Source organism: Chelonia mydas, chromosome 3 (assembly GCF_015237465.2).
Source record: "Chelonia mydas isolate rCheMyd1 chromosome 3, rCheMyd1.pri.v2, whole genome shotgun sequence".
NCBI classification, from domain to species: domain Eukaryota; kingdom Metazoa; phylum Chordata; order Testudines; family Cheloniidae; genus Chelonia; species Chelonia mydas.
In genome coordinates, this window is record NC_057851.1 from 86,726,726 (window position 1) to 86,743,286 (window position 16,561).

At 43.4% G+C, this 16,561-nt stretch overlaps 2 protein-coding genes across 7 annotated transcripts; both read right to left on the bottom strand.

Annotated features, from left to right (window-relative positions):
* Window positions 1–232: 232 nt before the first annotated feature.
* On the bottom strand, window positions 233–1,716 carry DHRS1 (dehydrogenase/reductase 1). Its single transcript, XM_037894677.2, has one exon. The coding sequence runs from the start codon at window positions 1,246–1,248 to the stop codon at window positions 262–264; it is 987 nt and encodes a 328-aa protein (XP_037750605.1). The 5' UTR covers window positions 1,249–1,716; the 3' UTR covers window positions 233–261.
* A 1,200-nt stretch (window positions 1,717–2,916) lies between these two features.
* ZUP1 (zinc finger containing ubiquitin peptidase 1) lies at window positions 2,917–16,504 on the bottom strand. Of its 6 annotated transcripts, none has more exons than XM_037894681.2 (9): window positions 15,971–16,504; window positions 14,997–15,107; window positions 13,547–13,671; window positions 11,871–12,039; window positions 9,641–9,829; window positions 8,980–9,148; window positions 6,750–6,901; window positions 6,136–6,356; window positions 2,917–3,142 (listed from the first exon to the last, which is right to left on the bottom strand). In XM_037894681.2, the coding sequence occupies exons 1-9, from the start codon at window positions 16,212–16,214 to the stop codon at window positions 3,095–3,097; spliced, it is 1,428 nt and encodes a 475-aa protein (XP_037750609.1). In that variant the 5' UTR covers window positions 16,215–16,504; the 3' UTR covers window positions 2,917–3,094. The 6 variants fall into 6 exon arrangements, with proteins under 6 accessions (XP_037750609.1, XP_037750610.1, XP_037750611.1 ...); XM_037894682.2 differs by having other exon boundaries at window positions 13,547–13,668; window positions 15,971–16,477; XM_037894683.2 differs by lacking the exon at window positions 6,136–6,356 and having other exon boundaries at window positions 15,971–16,499.
* Window positions 16,505–16,561: the final 57 nt, after the last annotated feature.

The following is a 16,561-nucleotide window of genomic DNA, read 5'->3' on the forward strand; positions in this document are numbered from 1 at the left end:
GCAAAACTTCTAAGACGATTTCAAAAGCTCACTGAAACACTCAGCCAAACCCTTCTTCCCCAAGGGAAAAATTAATATGCAAATCAGGGAGCATCCCTCACCAAAAAGGAATAAGCTTTGGGGAAAGGCAGCTTTGAAGATTTCTGAAGACTTGCTGGGCATCAAAGGGGAAAGTTTCAACCCCCAAGACACATTTTCAGAAAGCAATGAAGAAACAGAAAATTCAAAAACATCACGGGCACATTTTTTATTATTAATTCATCAAACATTTTTTCCAGGTTTGGGGGCTAGTTGCAGGGGCGGGTAGACACTGAATTTGCTGGAGTAAAGTGCGAGAGCCCATTTGGGTATGCTGACGCACTCTGGGATGAGGCGGAAGAGGCAGGCCAGCCTTGGCATCAGCGTCACGAGCACATTGCGCACCGATATGTAGTTGTAGACGGGTCTCCCGTCCACGTCACGGAAGCGGTAGCGGCGGGCAAGGTCTGGGGTGAGCAGCACCTTGCCGCTGTGGCACATGATGGCGGGATCGGATGCCAGGCCCACCACGCACTTGCCGCTCACTTCGGGGCTCTCCGAATTACCAATCATCTTCTGCAGCAGCACATCCCACGGGCCCGAGCCCTCGGCCTCCTTGAGCACAGCCTCGGTGCGGACGAGGCCGGGCCACAGCGTCACGCAGGCCACTCCGTAGGGGCGCAGCTCGACGGCGCAGTCGGCGGCCAGGCGGTCGCAGGCGGCCTTGCCCACGCCATAGGGCACATCGAAGATGTAGCGCAGGCCACCAGGCGAGGAGATGATGACAATGAGGCCGCGCCCGGCCGGCACCATGAGGCGGGCGGCGTAGCGGGCGCAGAGGTAGTGGCCCCGCAGGCCAGTGTCGTTGATCTGGTCCCAGAGGGCGGCCGGGCTCTCCCAGAAGGGCAGCCCCTGCTGGGCAGCGATGGCGCCCACCCCGGAGAAGGCGTTGTTCACCAGCACGTCCAGCCGCCCGCCCTCCGCCTGCTGCAGCCGCTCGAACAGCGCCGCCACCTCCTCCTCCCGCGACGAGTCGCACACCACCGGCACGCAGCGCCCGCCCCGGGCCGACACCTCCTCCGCCGCCCGGGCCAGCGGCTCCCGCTGCCGGCCCGTGATGTACACGGTGGCGCCCGCCTCCGACAGCTGCAGCGCGATACCCTTCCCTATGCCCCGCGAGGCGCCGGTCACCAGGCACACGCGGCCCGCCAGCCGCCCGCCGCCGGACATGCCGCTGCCGGCGTGGGAGGGCGCTGCCCAGCGTCGGCCGAGAGGCGGTGCGGCTACCCTACGAGCCGGGGAGAGCAGCGGGGCTACAGCCCGGCAAAATCCCGGCCCCGCCTTTTCCTCTCCCGCGATGCAGCCGGAAGCTTCCTGCCCGGACGAGCCTCCCCCACCTCCTGCAGCTAGACGCCGCCCAGCTCCGCTTGCACAAGGGGAGCGGCCCCTGCGCTGGAGACACTGCTTGGCTCAGGCTAGGCCCGTTCCCCCAGGCGCCCGAGCTTGGGGGATGCTGGGATCATGCCTCTCCACCACCACGGTCAGCCCTCTGCTACCTCCCCTTCTGTCTCTGCACGGAGACGTGACAATATGGATCCAAGTCAGAGTCCAGCCGCCCAGAGCTCTTTGCAGGAGCACGGCCCCTCCCGTCGGCACGCCGCCAGCTGCGCCGTCACACCAAGATTGACTACACTAGACCCTGAAATACTTGCATTTGGAAAGTTTTCGCTCGATAGCCAGGACTGGAACCCCTCCAACACGTGTTGTGAAGGGAGTGACAGTTTTGAGTTACGCCTTTACTACAATTTTACTACAGCTTCTTTGAAAAGTTTTTCTGCAACATTGATTCATGTGATCAAGCTGTAGAGGAAACAGAAGCAGCAGTTCCACTAAGGTCAACTGTCTGAAATGGGCCATTTTGATTATCACTTTAAAAGTTTTTTCCCCCCTGCTGATAATAGCTCCTCTTAATTAACCTCTTACAGTTGGTATGGCAACTTCCACCTTTTCATGTTCTCTGTAATATATAAATATCTTCTTACGATATGTTCCATTCTATGCATCTGATGAAGTGGGCTGTAGCGCACAAAAGCTTATGCTCAAATAAATTGGTTAGTTTTTAAGGTGACACAAGTCCTCCTTTTCTTTTTGCGGATACGGACTAACACAGCTGCTACTGTGAAACCTGTCATTATACATATAGTGCATGATCATCATCACATGGCACAATTCCTCACCTCTAAGACAACATTATGGATATAGGAGAACAAGAACTTTGCAACTGTTAAGGCAGTTATCAATAAAACAGCTACACTAGCCCAGGGGTCCGCAACCTTTCAGAAGTGGTGTGCCGAGTTCATTCATTCACTCTAATTTAAGGTTTTGCGTGCCAGGAATACATTTTAACGTTTTTAGAAGGTCTCTTTCTATAAGTCTATAATATATAACTAAACTATTGTTGTATGTAAAGTAAATAAGGTTTTTAAAATATTTAAGAAGCTTCATTTAAAATTAAATTAAAATGCAGAGCCCCCCGGTCTGGTGGCCACGACCCGGGCAGTGTGAGGGCCACTGAAAATCAGGTCACCTGCCGCCTTTGGCGCACGTGCCATAGGTTGCCTACCCCTGCACTAGCCCCATAGGGTTTCTCCTATACAGAAAAGGTGGTATACTAGAATAGATACTAATAAAAACTGGTGGAAGAGTAAATAAGAGCCTTGGTGATCTATACAGCAGTGACATATTACAGTTACAACCTTGTGGTACTGTTGCCACTCAGAAGCAAGTAAACATAATCTTCCATACTCCAGTAAATTGACCGATTCCCCCCTTTATTATGCTACATGGCTAACATAATGCCTAACCTTATATTCCTACAGAGTATAGAGTACACAACCATGAAGCCCATAAATATTTATTAAAAAATTAGCATGACAAACATTTTTTTTGGTAAGGTATAATTAAAAATTCTGAAAATATTAACGCATTATAAATACAGTGATTGAAAAGCTGCCTAAATGCATTTAAAGTTTCACATCCACTGAGTTCCAGAGAAAAGTAGCAAATACGCAATCTGTTAAGGAATCCGTTCTGCTGTGAACACTTGAGAAGCCTGGCAGCGAGCCTTAAAAAGAAAATTAGATGCATTCAGAGAACAAAAATATCACTCAGAATATACTGTATGTAATTGTGAGCATTAAGTAATTTCAAAATAGTATTATAAATTAGTTATAATTTTTTTTAAAAAGCATTAAATAACTTTAACCTAGAGTTATAGTTACTTATTTCCTTCCATTATAAACCTTGTTTGCAGTTGCTTATAACGTTACCAAACTTTAGACATTCATGCTGAAGTTTTTCCATGCTGGGTGTCTACCTTAAACTAAGGGTTTAAATTTCAGCTGAAAAAATGAGATTAGTGAAGTAGTTATTTTGCCCATATTAAAAAATTCATATAACCATTTTGTTGAGAAGCTCTAGCACCTCCATGTGGAGGGGGGTACCTGGAACACCAACAATGTGTCTTTTGTTAGGGATCAAAAAGTTCACTCCAAGTTTGGCCAAATTATAAACCTCTGAAAAATTTGTTTGCAAGTGCTCAGCAGAGTCCTATTAGAGTTCTAAATACATGGAGCACTGCATCATTAATGGTCTGGATGATGGGATGGATTGCACCCTCAGCAAGTTTGCGGATGACACTAAGCTGGGAGGAGAGGTGGATATGTTGGAGGGTATGGATAGGGTCCACAGGGACCTACACAAATTGGAGGATTGGCCCAAAAGAAATCTGATGAGGTTCAACAAGGACAGGTGCAGAGTCCTTCATTTAGGATGGAAGAATCCCAGGCACTGCTGCAGGCTGGGGACCGACTGGCTAAGCAGCAGTTCTGCAGAAAAGGACCTGGGGATTACAGTGGATGAGAAGCTGGATATGAGTCAACAGTGTGCCCTCGTTGCCAAGAAGGATAACGGCATATTGGGCTGCATTAGTAAGAGCATTGCCAGCAGATCTAGGGAAGTGATAATTCCCCTCTATTTGGCACTGGTGAGGCCATATATGGAGTACTGCATCCACTTTTGGGCCCCCCACTAGAGAAAGGATGTGGACAAATTGGAGAGAGTCCAGCAGAGGGCAACAAAAATGATTAGGGGGCTGGGGCACATGATTTATGAGGAGAGGCTGAGGGAACTGGGCTTATTTAGTTTGCAGAAGAGAAGCATGAGGGGGAATTTGATAGCAACCTTCAACTACCTGAAAGGGGGTTCCAAAGAGGATGGAGTTAGGCTGTTCTCAGTGGTGGCACATGACAGAAGAAGGAGCAATGGTCTCAAGTTGCATTGGGGGAGGTCTAGGTTTGATATTAGGAAAAACTATTTCACTAGGAGGATGGTGAAGCATTGGAATGGGTTACCTAGGGAGGTGGTGGAATCTCCATCCTTAGAGGTTTTTAAGGCCCGGCTTGACAAAGCCCTCGCTGGGATGATTTAGTTGGTGTTGGTCCTTCTTTGAGCAGGGGGTTGGACTAGATGATCTTGTGAGGTCTCTTCCAACCCTGATATTCTATGATTCTATGATCTGTGCTGATCATGCTTCAGCCCACGGCTGCATGGATCGAACAGAACTTTCCCTGTAATTGCTCCTTCAACACTTCTGAGAACTGCTGTGGCTGGCAACAGAACTGAGCAGAGAGACAGTCTCTCCTAAGCTATCAATATTGCCACTGTTGGGCAGGATGGATGAGAAAGCAACCTGACTGGAATGCAGAGGGGCAGGGGAATGGTAGGACCTAAAGAGTGAAGAACAGCAGAGGGGGAGGGGGAGAGGGACAGACAGAGATACAGGGGAAAAACAGTCTACTCCAGGGATCGGCAACCTTTGGCAGGTGGCCCATCAGGGAAATTCGCTGGCGGGCTGAGCTGGTTATCTGCAGTGTCTGCAGGTTCGGCTGATCGCAGCTCCCACGGGCCGCCATTCACCACTCCAGGCCAATGGGGGTTGCAGGAAATGGCAACCAGCACATCCCTCAGCCCACGCCGCTTCCTGCAGCCCCCATTGGCCTGGAACGGCGAACAGCAGCCAGTGGGAGCTGGATCAGCCGAACCTGCGGATGCTGCAGGTAAGCAAACCGGCCAGGCCCGCCAGTGGATTTCCCTGACGGGCCGCATGTCAAAGACTGCCGATCCCTGGTCTAACCACTGAGTACACTCCCCTCAAGAACCAGGAAGTGAACCTAGGAGTCATGAGACTATTTCTCTGCTGTCAGCCAATACCAGTGTGAATCATGCTGGTGAGGTGTGTCTCATCCCCCACTGGTTTACACATAAAACAATAACCTATTGCTACAGCCTTAATCTTAGTGCAGATAAGATCTAATTAAATTCTCTTAACAGTTTAAATTGGGTATGCTATGCTTTGTTTCTGAGAAGCACTCAGTATTCTTTTGGAGAAAATGCTGTATACATGTAAAGTATTATGTACATACACATAAAGCTGCAAGCTTCACAAAACTGAGTTAGGAAACTGTTTTTAAGAATGGTAGAATTAGTATATATATTTTGGTCTTGAATATTCCTTTAATTAGAATTACAAGAACTTGAACCACATGAGTACAAGAACGTGTACTAAAGTGTTTTAAAGATCTTACTTTTATTAGTGAAGAATAAACAGAGGAGAGTTTCGTTTTGTGGTGTTTTGCTGGAGTGTGGGGCATGGAAACGAAAAAAGATCACAACACACCCAGCTATCCAGAGTGGGGTTATGCACAATTGATAAAGACAAACGGGTAATTCTATTATGTTTCTGTGTACAGAGTTAAGAGTTGGTATGGCAACCCCCATTTTTTCATGTTCTCTGTATATATTCTCTGTGTAGTGTGTGTGTATACATATATACACGCGCGAATGCGATATAGATAGATAGCTTGTATTTTATAGCTATCTGTCTCTCTCTTCCTACTGTATTTTCCACTGCATGCATCTGATGAAGTGGGCTTTAGCCCATGAAAGCTTATGCTCAAATAAATTTGTTAGTCTCTAAGGTGCCACAAGTACTTCTCGTTCTTTCTGCTGATACAGACTAACAGGGCTACCACTCAGAAACTTTTCTGGAATACTTACAACTTTCTCCTCTGGTGAGAGCTCGCCATCTACAGCTACTATTTGGTACTGCTTATCTTTTAAGCTACCCACAAATTTCCGAAGTAGTTTGAGACTGGTACCATCACTGCTTTGTTTTAGCAGTTTCTGCATTTCATGCGATGGACATCCTGGGTCAAATATTAGTAAACATAATGTTCTATTCTTCCTCTCTTCTATTCCAACAATAGTACGGCTATGCCCTAATTTCAAAACAAAATAATGACAGTAAAAACTCGCATCAGGGACTAGGACTTATTTTATCACTTTATTGCTACAAGTCCTTTGGCCAAGTAAAGAATGAGAATATTTTATTTAACAAGCTATTTGCGAATGAAAAGTAGATATCAACCAGTTCAAACCCCAAATCTGGCCTTCAGTGGACTGTAACAATTTTAATCTGATGGGAATCTTATTTTATATATTTCTCTTTTCTTATAACAAATAAGATTAATAGGAAATAAATTGGAAAACTTCCTGCATATAGGGATGAAGGAGGCAGAGAATATGAAATGTCATTTGAAATAATACCATGTTATACAAATGGAATAAAATTCAGTACAAGAGATCAAGAAACTAGTACAGATTATGCTGACCTTGGTGCTGCATGTAGATAGGTGGTTTGGGGGTACACACAACCTTTGTACTACCTTCTCTGTTTGAAGAATAATAGCTCAAAACCCATTCAAATAAACGAGGGTGGGTACCCAAGGGGCCAGTTGACTTGTGAAAGTCAATGATTTGACACCTACAGGAGATTGAAGATGAAAAGTCAGAGTATTATAGTAAGTCCAGATTTTTTGTCTGTTTGAAAATAATGGTTTGTAGTGCCTAGTCTTTATTCTGTAATGTCAGATACACTTATCACTGCCTTTACAAAAATAGCACTAGCAGTAGTTTCATAACTGTGTGGAACCAGAAAGAGACACAGACCCTGCTCGTCTGGAATGGCCTGATGACAGTACAGCCAGATACCATCATATTATGGTTAAAAAAAAAAATTAAAACTAGACCAAAAGCTATACTTAAGAAGCAATGTGATTTCTATTGCCCAAAACCAGAAAAAAAAATTATCCCTTTCGTTACAAGTGTTCCATTCTTGGTCTCAGCTGAAAGATAATTTGGGGAGTTTATGAAAATCCTTTCAACTTCACCCTGAGTTATACAAAGTGGCAGGACTACATCACACTTTAAGTTTGAGCAGTAAATTGGGAGACATGCAAATCAATAGCTGCACTTCAAACTTTTTTCGTAAGACTAGACCTCAATTAGGAAGTATGGCTGTGAAATTTTTATTGAATGTGAAGCTTTAATTAAAGTGACTTTTATGCATAGGCAGTATGGAATTTTACTAAGGCCTTGTCTACCCTGCCACTTAAGTCAACATAAGTTATGCTGCTCAGGGGTATAAAAAATACACACTTCTGAGCGACGTAACTCACATAGACTTAATGCAGTGTCTACACTGTGCTATGTTGGCAGAAGAAGCTCTCGTGTCAACATAGCTTCCATCTCTCATTGAGGTGGATTAACTGCATTGATGGGAGAGTGCTCTCCCATCGACTTATTGTGTCTTGACCAGACTGCTAAATCGACACCGCTGCATTGACAGTGGTGCCGATTTAGTGCCGTAGTGAAGACATGCCCTAAGTTTTAAACTGAATAACTGCCTGCAGATCTATGCAGATTCACAAATTGTGTGGTGCTTTAACTAAGGGCTTGTTTACACTACAAAATTAGGTCAACTTAACTTAGGTCACCCTACAGCCACCTCAGTAATTCAATCATCCGTTGGTGTCCATACTACCCTCCTTCTGCTGGTGAAGCACATCCTCATCAGGAGCACTTGCACCAACTGAATTGGGGCACTGATAGCCAAGTGAGGGGCACTGACAGCCTCAAGGGGCTCACACCTTGAGCGCCCATGCACCTCAGGGTGACAGCCCCAGCTATGAGCTTAGTACTGGGCTCAATTTCACAGCCGTAAAATTGACATTCTCACCAATTTCACGCTGTTATTGTCTCTGCTCTACAGGGCTCTCGGCTTGGACAGCCTGGTTTCCAGCTGGGAGCTGTGCAAGGAGCTTGGGCTCTCAGTGCAGGTAAGCTAGGCTCACAGCTGTAGCTGTGAAACTGACAAACTGTAAGCCCTCCACTGGGCTCAATTTCACAGCATGGAGCCTACCAACCATGAAATTGACATTCTTGGCAATTTCACAGCTACAGCTGTGAGCCCCAACAGGTACTGTAAGTAACACAGTGTCTACAGGGACACTGTGTAGTCCTAACTACACCAACAGAAGGGCTACGCCTCTCATGGAGGTGGGGTTATTATGTCGGTGTAGCAGGGCACTTACATCGGCAGGAGCAAGGCTGTAGTGTGTACACTGACATAGTTAGGTCAACTTCAGCTGCTTTATGTCACCCTTACTCTGTAGTGTAGACCAAGCTTCAGTCTTGTGTGTGTTTAAAGATCAGTCAAGTTTAAAGCCAATGAAGTTGCATAAGTTATACAGCTCCAAAAGCAGAGTGCCTGGTTCTCCTTCTCACGAAAAGGAATTTAAAATAAGAAACCAACGGCCTAAATTGGTTTGAGTGTGCTGATATACAAAACATAGCATATGTATAGGCTAACAATTTTGGCGCCTCGACCACCTTCAAAGTTGATATGAAGAGAAGAGACATAACTATGGTCAATTATTAGCTCTATAATCATAAAATTAGACAAACAGTATAGTGTACTATCATGTGTTACTGCTCAATATGTTTAGTTTGGAACCGAAAACATCCCTTATTCTTAACAGATTATTGAAAATCTTCACGTACTTTAATCTGAGACTGGTTAATAGAGAATAAATTTCACATGCTCCTATCCATGCCTTGGTACCATGTAATCTATTGCAGAAGTGAGATGCTCCTTGAGGATCAAAACCTTCTTTCCAAGCATCTTCAATCATGGACTGAATTTTTGGAATACAAGGAATTAAAGTAATATCTGAAATAAAAAAAGCAACTTTTATGTTGCTGATACCATCAACTGAAGCAGTCTCTTATTGCTAAAAGTGTAACTAAGTCTTAATCAGTGTTTCATTTATAAAAACAGGAATGTCAGACAAAAGCTTTAATGTATTATAAAAATATAGTTCTATTTCTAGCTCTTAACTCTAAAATATTAATTTCAGTTGTGTCTCCTTCAGTATCCAGTCATCTCGTCTCAAATTTGTTCCTGAAAATTTGTAGAACACCTGCTAACAATAAAGAAAGTATTTCATAGATAGCTGTAGCTCACGAAAGCTTATGCTCAAATAAATTGGTTAGTCTAAGGTGCCACAAGTACTCCTTTTCTTTTTGCGAATACAGACTAACATGGCTGTTACTCTGGAAACTAACCCATTAAGTATCACAAAGTTTACACTCCCTGATTTCTAATTAATCAGAATGTTGTATACAGAAGGTAACGTTCAAAATGGTAACTCACTGTACATACCTCTCAAACAGTCATTATACATGCCATTCCGCAATAACGAAGAAAGCAGCATTTGAAAGTTCCTGTAGCCACAACCCCAACCTCTGTCTCCCAAAGATGAGTGGAAGTGATCCACTCCTGTAGAAAGCCATACACGCCTTACATCTTTGATTTCATTTTGATAGTATCTGCACAGTGCTTCAATGACTCCTAAAAGATAAAATATAAATTTTAAGACTACACAATGCATAAGTTAATATTCTATAGGGGCAGGTTCTCTCTATCTAGGAGCAGATTGAGAAATAAAAGAGACAACACAGGTCAGAACTGATGAATGAGCGTATAGCAGTAAGTTAAACCATGAACTTAGGTCATGTACAGACATTAAACAATCTGGCCATTTCATTTCTCTCCCACATACATCGTAACTTGATGACTCAATATATTTCTGATATAGTCTAAAAATCCAGCTGAGCTTTTCTGTTGCAGCCACATCAAGTGCCTTTTCTAAGATCAATACAGCATCACTGCCTGAAAATATATACATATGCTGTTAATTGGTGTATTGTGAACTACAGAAGTGATACAAGGGATGTGACTAATTACCACTAATTGTGTGACAAGTAATTCCACAGATAATGCTACCACTATATCCCCATTATGTTATCCCCTTTCAACCATGAACACCCTTATGGATACTATCACTAATCCTCTCACACTTCTTTCAGACCCTCACTTTTTAAGGCAGTCCTTGAACAATTACTCACCAAACAACATTCCCCAAAGTAATGTCCAAGAAAACAGTGGCATAGAACTCAAACTTTCAAAAATTAGAAAAGCCACTCGTGGTGTGTCAAGTCTTTTCTTGCTGCATAACAATAATATTCTTGGAAGTAGCTTTGCTTTCATCGGTGCATTTAAGTGCCCAAAGGCCATACACAGACTAATTTGTTGTTCTGCCATAAACATTACCCTTGAAGTTTAAAAAGCACTGCAGTTCACCTTTAAGATCTCAAATCTTTTTAAGTACCAATTTGTTAATTCCAATTAATACAGGTGGAATTAAAAGCTAAATTTTAATCATCAAGGCCTGAATTGAAGTTTCTGTAAGCACTAGTTGCTAACTATAACTAAGGTAACAAAACCTTGAACTCTGGTTTTGGCCGGCAAATAAAATGAATGGATTTTCAATTCCTTTTTTAAAAAAGGCATTGGTAATTTTTAGTACACTTAACACATTGGAAGTAGCTTGGTATCTAAACTTTAGCATACTAAATGCTATCTGAATTATGTACTAAGTAAATGTCTACCACTGAAGAATCTTTTCCTGGGCTCTCCAAGTAGGAAGAGGGCTCTATTTAACTAGGAACAGTTTGTATTGAAGTTGTCACCAAAAGAATCATTGCTAGAAAACAAAAGCGGACAGTACGATAAACTTTCAGTGGCATAAAATGCAGGGAAGTGTTAACGAAAAAGATATAGCTGAGTATAAAATAAGCCATTCTGGTACCATACTGCTGTCTTATTGCTATCATTGGTACATACTGTATCCGTGCTACTGAGCAAGCAGTACACTGTCTTCAGGAGAAAGTGAATGTTACCGGTGACGGAAGGATAAATAAAGAACCTTATGGAATTAGCTGAACACAAAAAGAAATGTAAGTGACTCAACTGCAAAAAAAGACCTGAAAATGTAGGGGAAACTCTATTAGATCATATGTAATACAGACAAGCAGGCAGAGGGCCAAATGGACAGATCAGACAGTTAGATTCCTAATTTTTAGGGCCATCGATAGCAGAAAGGTGGGAATAAACAAGTAGTCAGGCGTATGCTGGGCTCTACTACATTAATAGATAGTACAAGTATTTAGGGATATCCCACAGCCCTGAATTAAGACTAAACCTCTCTCTAAACTATCTAGCTCAGGTTCTCAACCTGCGGCTCAACCAGCACAGAGCTGCGACCCATGTGACATCCTCAGGGTCATACAGGTAGTATCAGATGCGGCCCACAATGGTAAATAGGTTGAGAGCCACCGATCTAACTAAATACATGGTACAGAAACTGAGGTGAGCTACATAGTAATAACTAGACAGAGTGAGAAGACCAACTACATGAGTAATAACAAGAACATATTTGACACAACAGCATTCATAGCAATGCCATCATGATGACTTTTGGTCTCTATCAGTCTGAGCTGAAAAGATGAAAGGATCCATGCTCCTCCAGCAACACAGGTTAAATACTGACCTGAGGTCTTTGTTTTCCCATCATCTACACCAAAAGCCAAAGATTCCATCATGTCAGCTTTTCTCTTATGATATTCAGAAGGCGGCATCCTTCCCCTAGCTACTTCCCTTTCCATGTTCTTTAGTGACTGCTGCTTGTAGCCTCCAGAACTATCCAAGCCATATTGTCTCTGTTGAGCACAAAAGAATAATACTTTTAATGTGTTTCTTCCTGCTGATTATCATTGTGAATGAAAAACAATGCAATTAACAGGTACTGTTGTGAACAAATTAACAATGATTTGGAAATGCTCTAAATGTGGAACTGATTCTGCCATGTGGCATTTTGTGCTCTACTGCAGCTATGTCAAGCTAGAACTGCCAACAGTCTGCCACAAAGCGCCCTTCTGAGGAAAGTGTTTGGTGATTATTGGTTTCTAGCATACAAAAATAAATTGCAACACATGAACATAATTACTGAAATTTTTATGATGATTTAAATTAATAAAGCCTACCATTTTAATGAGTTTTCACTGAATGTGGACCTCTCAAACTCCCATTCTCAAAGGAATTAATTTTACATTCATACTTTATTATGTGACAGCTACGATACCCAGACATGACATAGCTACTTAATGCAAATAAATAAAATTAAATAATAATACTTAACATGTATCTAGTGCTTTGCATAATCAAAGCACTGTATAGACATTTAACTAATTAATTTTCAAAACATCCTTGGGAGATGATTCACATTTCACAGTTGGGTAAAATGAGACAAAAGTGAAATGACCTGCCCATAGGCCACACACCAAGTCAGTAGCAAAGCCAAATTTAGAACCCAGTACCTACTGACTCCCAAATTGTGCCCTTTTCTCCAAGACCACACTACCTTCCCACAAAAGCAGCCCTGAGTCTCATCATGACACTCAAATTAGAGACTTCCTAACAAAGCATTTTCACCAGCTTATTGTTTTGTAGTGAGATTCTGACAAAGGTCACTCGGCCAATCAAAACAGTTGAGTTTTTTCTTTTTATATACTCAAATTTCATTGGTCAAAAATTTGTTAACAGTGATGTGGTAATGACTGAAGCAATGAAGTATGACCTGCTGATAGAGCTGCTTGACTAGAGTGTCTTGAGTTAGATACACAGTAGCTATGTTCAGCCCACTCCAAGCCAGAGCTTGACTGCTTTTTATTATATCACTAGCCACGTATTAGAATTTATTCTTACACTATAGATAAGAAAAGCATGACTTTCTCTTCATATGGTACAAAATACACTGCACCTATAGTACATCACATCTGGGATACTACCAAATTTAATCATTTCAGGTTCAGCGCTGCCTGCATAATATTTATCACAGAGATATACAACTATGAAAAGCAAGACAATTTTATCACTCATGGAGAAGAGCTCCAAGTCCCACCTTACTCAAATTAATCTGAGTTATAATATGAAGTTATTAAAATAATATAAGTTTCTATTATAATTGTTCAGTTTGTTATTACTAAATTGCTAGCAAATTGTGTCAGGAAATTACCAGGCAAAAATGTGAAAAATAGCAAGATACAAATAAAGAGTTATGTGAGAAACTAAACTGAGAATGCACAAACACAGCTCCAAGATACGCAGTTTGTGGTTGCAAAAATTTTCAGTGGTACCATTTGGATGCCATGGCAAAATTTACAGTACCTGCAGTTTTTGGAATTCTTCTCTCTCTTGTCTTGCTTCTTCTAATCCTTGCTGTCTGTCTTCTTCATTCTGGAGCTGCTGAGCCAGTTCCAGATCACTTAAATTTCCACCTACATTTATATCTACTAGTATCATTTTAAAAGAAAAGAAGATGTATGCACGTTTCAATAGGTTGACATAAAATATATATCTACCTATAGCAATATGTTTGCATACACATAGCTGGGTAGAGGATGAAATGGTGAATGCTAAGGTTAAAATGTTTGCTTTCTGTATACTGACAACAAAAGAATTAAAGCAGATGTTAGGCTGTGTGTAGAGTTCAATTTTGAGGACCTGGATGGGTATGCCCTGGACAGCTGTATATTGAACTGTAAGGGACTCTTGTGAAGCTAAGGCATCTGTGGATTTGGGTTATGTCTGGACGACAAAGCATGTGAACTGAATTTATCTGGAAGTTAACTAGTGTTTCCATGTTTTTTAGTGATTGCATTGACAGGAAATACATTTGAGTGAACTTAACTGTAGGATAAGTCTTTTTGGGAAAGAATTCCCCTATTTTACTAAGTTGTTAACAAAAAAAATTAAACAGAGTTGGTGTAGGTGTGATCTAATACTATGGAGGATTATGGGCACTGTTACCTGACAAGCAGCACTTGTAAATGCTACCAAGGAGGCATCTTCTGTGTCTGAAAAGAATCTCCTTTAGTTTGCTTGAGAGGAGCCCCAGTCTGTTGGACCTTATTAGTTCCAAAAGAGCAGGACTCCCACAGACAAACTTTATCAGATCCATGACAGGTTGGGTGGCATGGACTGAAAGTGAGACACAAGAAACCTGAGGTCAGGGACTGAATGGGAATCTGTTAGAAGGGTACAGAGCTAGGGAACCAGAGAGGCCCTTATAAAAGGACAAAAATAACTGGTCAACCAGCACCAGCACCTACTCTTGGCAGAAAAGAACTGTGACTTTACCATAGGAAACCTACGTATGTGAAATTAAGAGTGCGTGCGTGTGTGTATTTGGACTGATATGTTCTAGGGAGTTGGAAAAAACATGAGGTAAGCAGGGCTAGTTTTTTAAAGTGTCTCATTATAAATGCTTTAATTTTGCCTAATATGTACACTACATCTGCTTAGTGGTTTCATAAAAAGATAAATTGTGATGGTTTGCAGTAATTGTAATTTGTGAAAGTGACCTGTAAAAGGGAATTACAGGGTTTTACCTCTCACTTACTGACTCAAGTTTAATGTAAGTTTAAGTACAGAGTTAATAGTGACATCTGCCTAATAAAGTTAAGTACTAATTTTTCTTTCACAAACATAGACAAATGCTTGAAAAATTCATAGTATCTTTTTCTTGATTTGTTTTGGTACTGATACATAAATATAAAAGAAACACACTAATTTAAAATACTTTTGATCAATACCAAGTTTTGATCTTTTCATGTACCTTCTGAAAAGCGGTGCTCTTCTAAGTGCAAGTCAACATGTTCCTGGAGAGTCTGACAGTTTGCACAGACAAGATCACACATTGGACATTCATATAGCTGTTGACCATTTTCTGTATTTAAAGAAGAACTGATTTAAATGTGATGAACAATGCTATTATTCGGTATTTCATATGAGAAAAAAAGCAGTTGACAGTATATATTCTGAGAGGGGTGTTCAAGCTGACAACAGTGGTTAATTTTGTATTGACAACAAAAGAATTTCCTACTGGATAACCCAATGAACTGTACAGAGTAATTATACTCTTAAAACGGATTTATATATAGCTTGTATGTTAAGAAAATTAAACTCTTCCCACTTAAGCTATGACAAGTCTGTTGGTGGAGGGATTCTCTTTTTTTCTATCAAATAACTGTTCATCAAGCATAATATCCTGCCCCATTTAACTTAATGATCAGAATTTGTTACCAATTCTTCACTTCAGAGAGCAGATGTTTAGCTTGAAACATACGCTCAAAAGCAAAAGAAAGAAATGTCTACTGTCAAGAGACGGGAACCCATGTTTCCGAAAGAACAGGTGTCCAGCCCTCACAGTTGTGAAACCAACATGCAAAGGAAAAACAATCAGTTGGTAATGTAGTTAGGCATGTACATTAGCTTTAGTTAGGTGCATGTAGTTAGGCATGTAGCTGCACCCGGCACGGAAAGGCAGGCTACGTCCACGCTTGCCCGAGCCGCAGGGAAAAGGCTTGGACAGGGGGGCCCGACTCGGCGAAAGACCAGCCGTGCGGGCGGCACAGCTCGGACGCGTAGCGAGCCGTGTGGGCAGGAGGGCTCAGGTGTTTGGGGCTCTCCGCCCCCGCTGGCTGCTCACAGGCGTGCAGGGGCGTGCGGAGCCGGGCTCGGTGCAGATCTACCTGAGCCCCAGAGGCTGCCCGAGAGGAGACACGGCAGAGCCGGCGGAGCCGCACTCACCCGGGGCCGGCGGGTCCAGGAGGTGGCCGTGCCGGGACCTCACGTGCGCCTCCAGCTGGCGGCCCGAGGCGCCGGTCTCCCCGCAGAAGGGGCACTGGGGCCGGCCGCCCGCGGGGGCAGGGCCCGGCTCGGGGTGCGCGCTGTCCACGTGACCGCGCAGCTCGTCGTAGCCGGGCGCGGAGAACGGGCAGAGCGGGCAGCGGGGCTCGCGCTCCTGGTGCGCGCGCAGCAGGTGGCGCCGCATCTCCGGCTCCGTGCGCAGCGCCTGGCCGCACAGCTCGCCCAGCCGCCTGGCGCGGGCAGGCCAGGGACTGGATCAGCAACTCCCGCCGGGCCGGCTGCCGTTGGTGCCCGCTTCCCCTCTTCACCCGTGGGTTTCGTTTCCGCTTCAGCGTTAAGGTAAGCGCGGTCGTCATGACATCACTAGAACCATCGCCCAACCCCAGAACTTCCGGTTTGGAAGGGTCAATTTGTTTTTTCCCCTCCCGCCTGCTACCAAGGCCCGCCCCTCTCAACGGGTGCCTGCCTGCCCCTCCCCTCGAGGTGCATGATGGGATTTGTAGTGTTTTTTGAGGCGCCGCCGTCTCGTCA

Coding starts and splice junctions, on each gene's coding strand:
- DHRS1 (XM_037894677.2), bottom strand. CDS start 1,248: ATGTCCGGCGGCGGGCGGCTGGCGGGCCGCGTGTGCCTGGTGACCGGC.
- ZUP1 (XM_037894679.2), bottom strand. CDS start 16,214: ATGCGGCGCCACCTGCTGCGCGCGCACCAGGAGCGCGAGCCCCGCTGC. Junction 6,902..8,979: donor TTAACCAGTCTCAGATTAAA/GTACGTGAAGAT, acceptor AATCTCCTGTAG/GTGTCAAATCATTGACTTTC. Junction 6,357..6,749: donor TATCTACATGCAGCACCAAG/GTCAGCATAATC, acceptor TTTTGAAATTAG/GGCATAGCCGTACTATTGTT.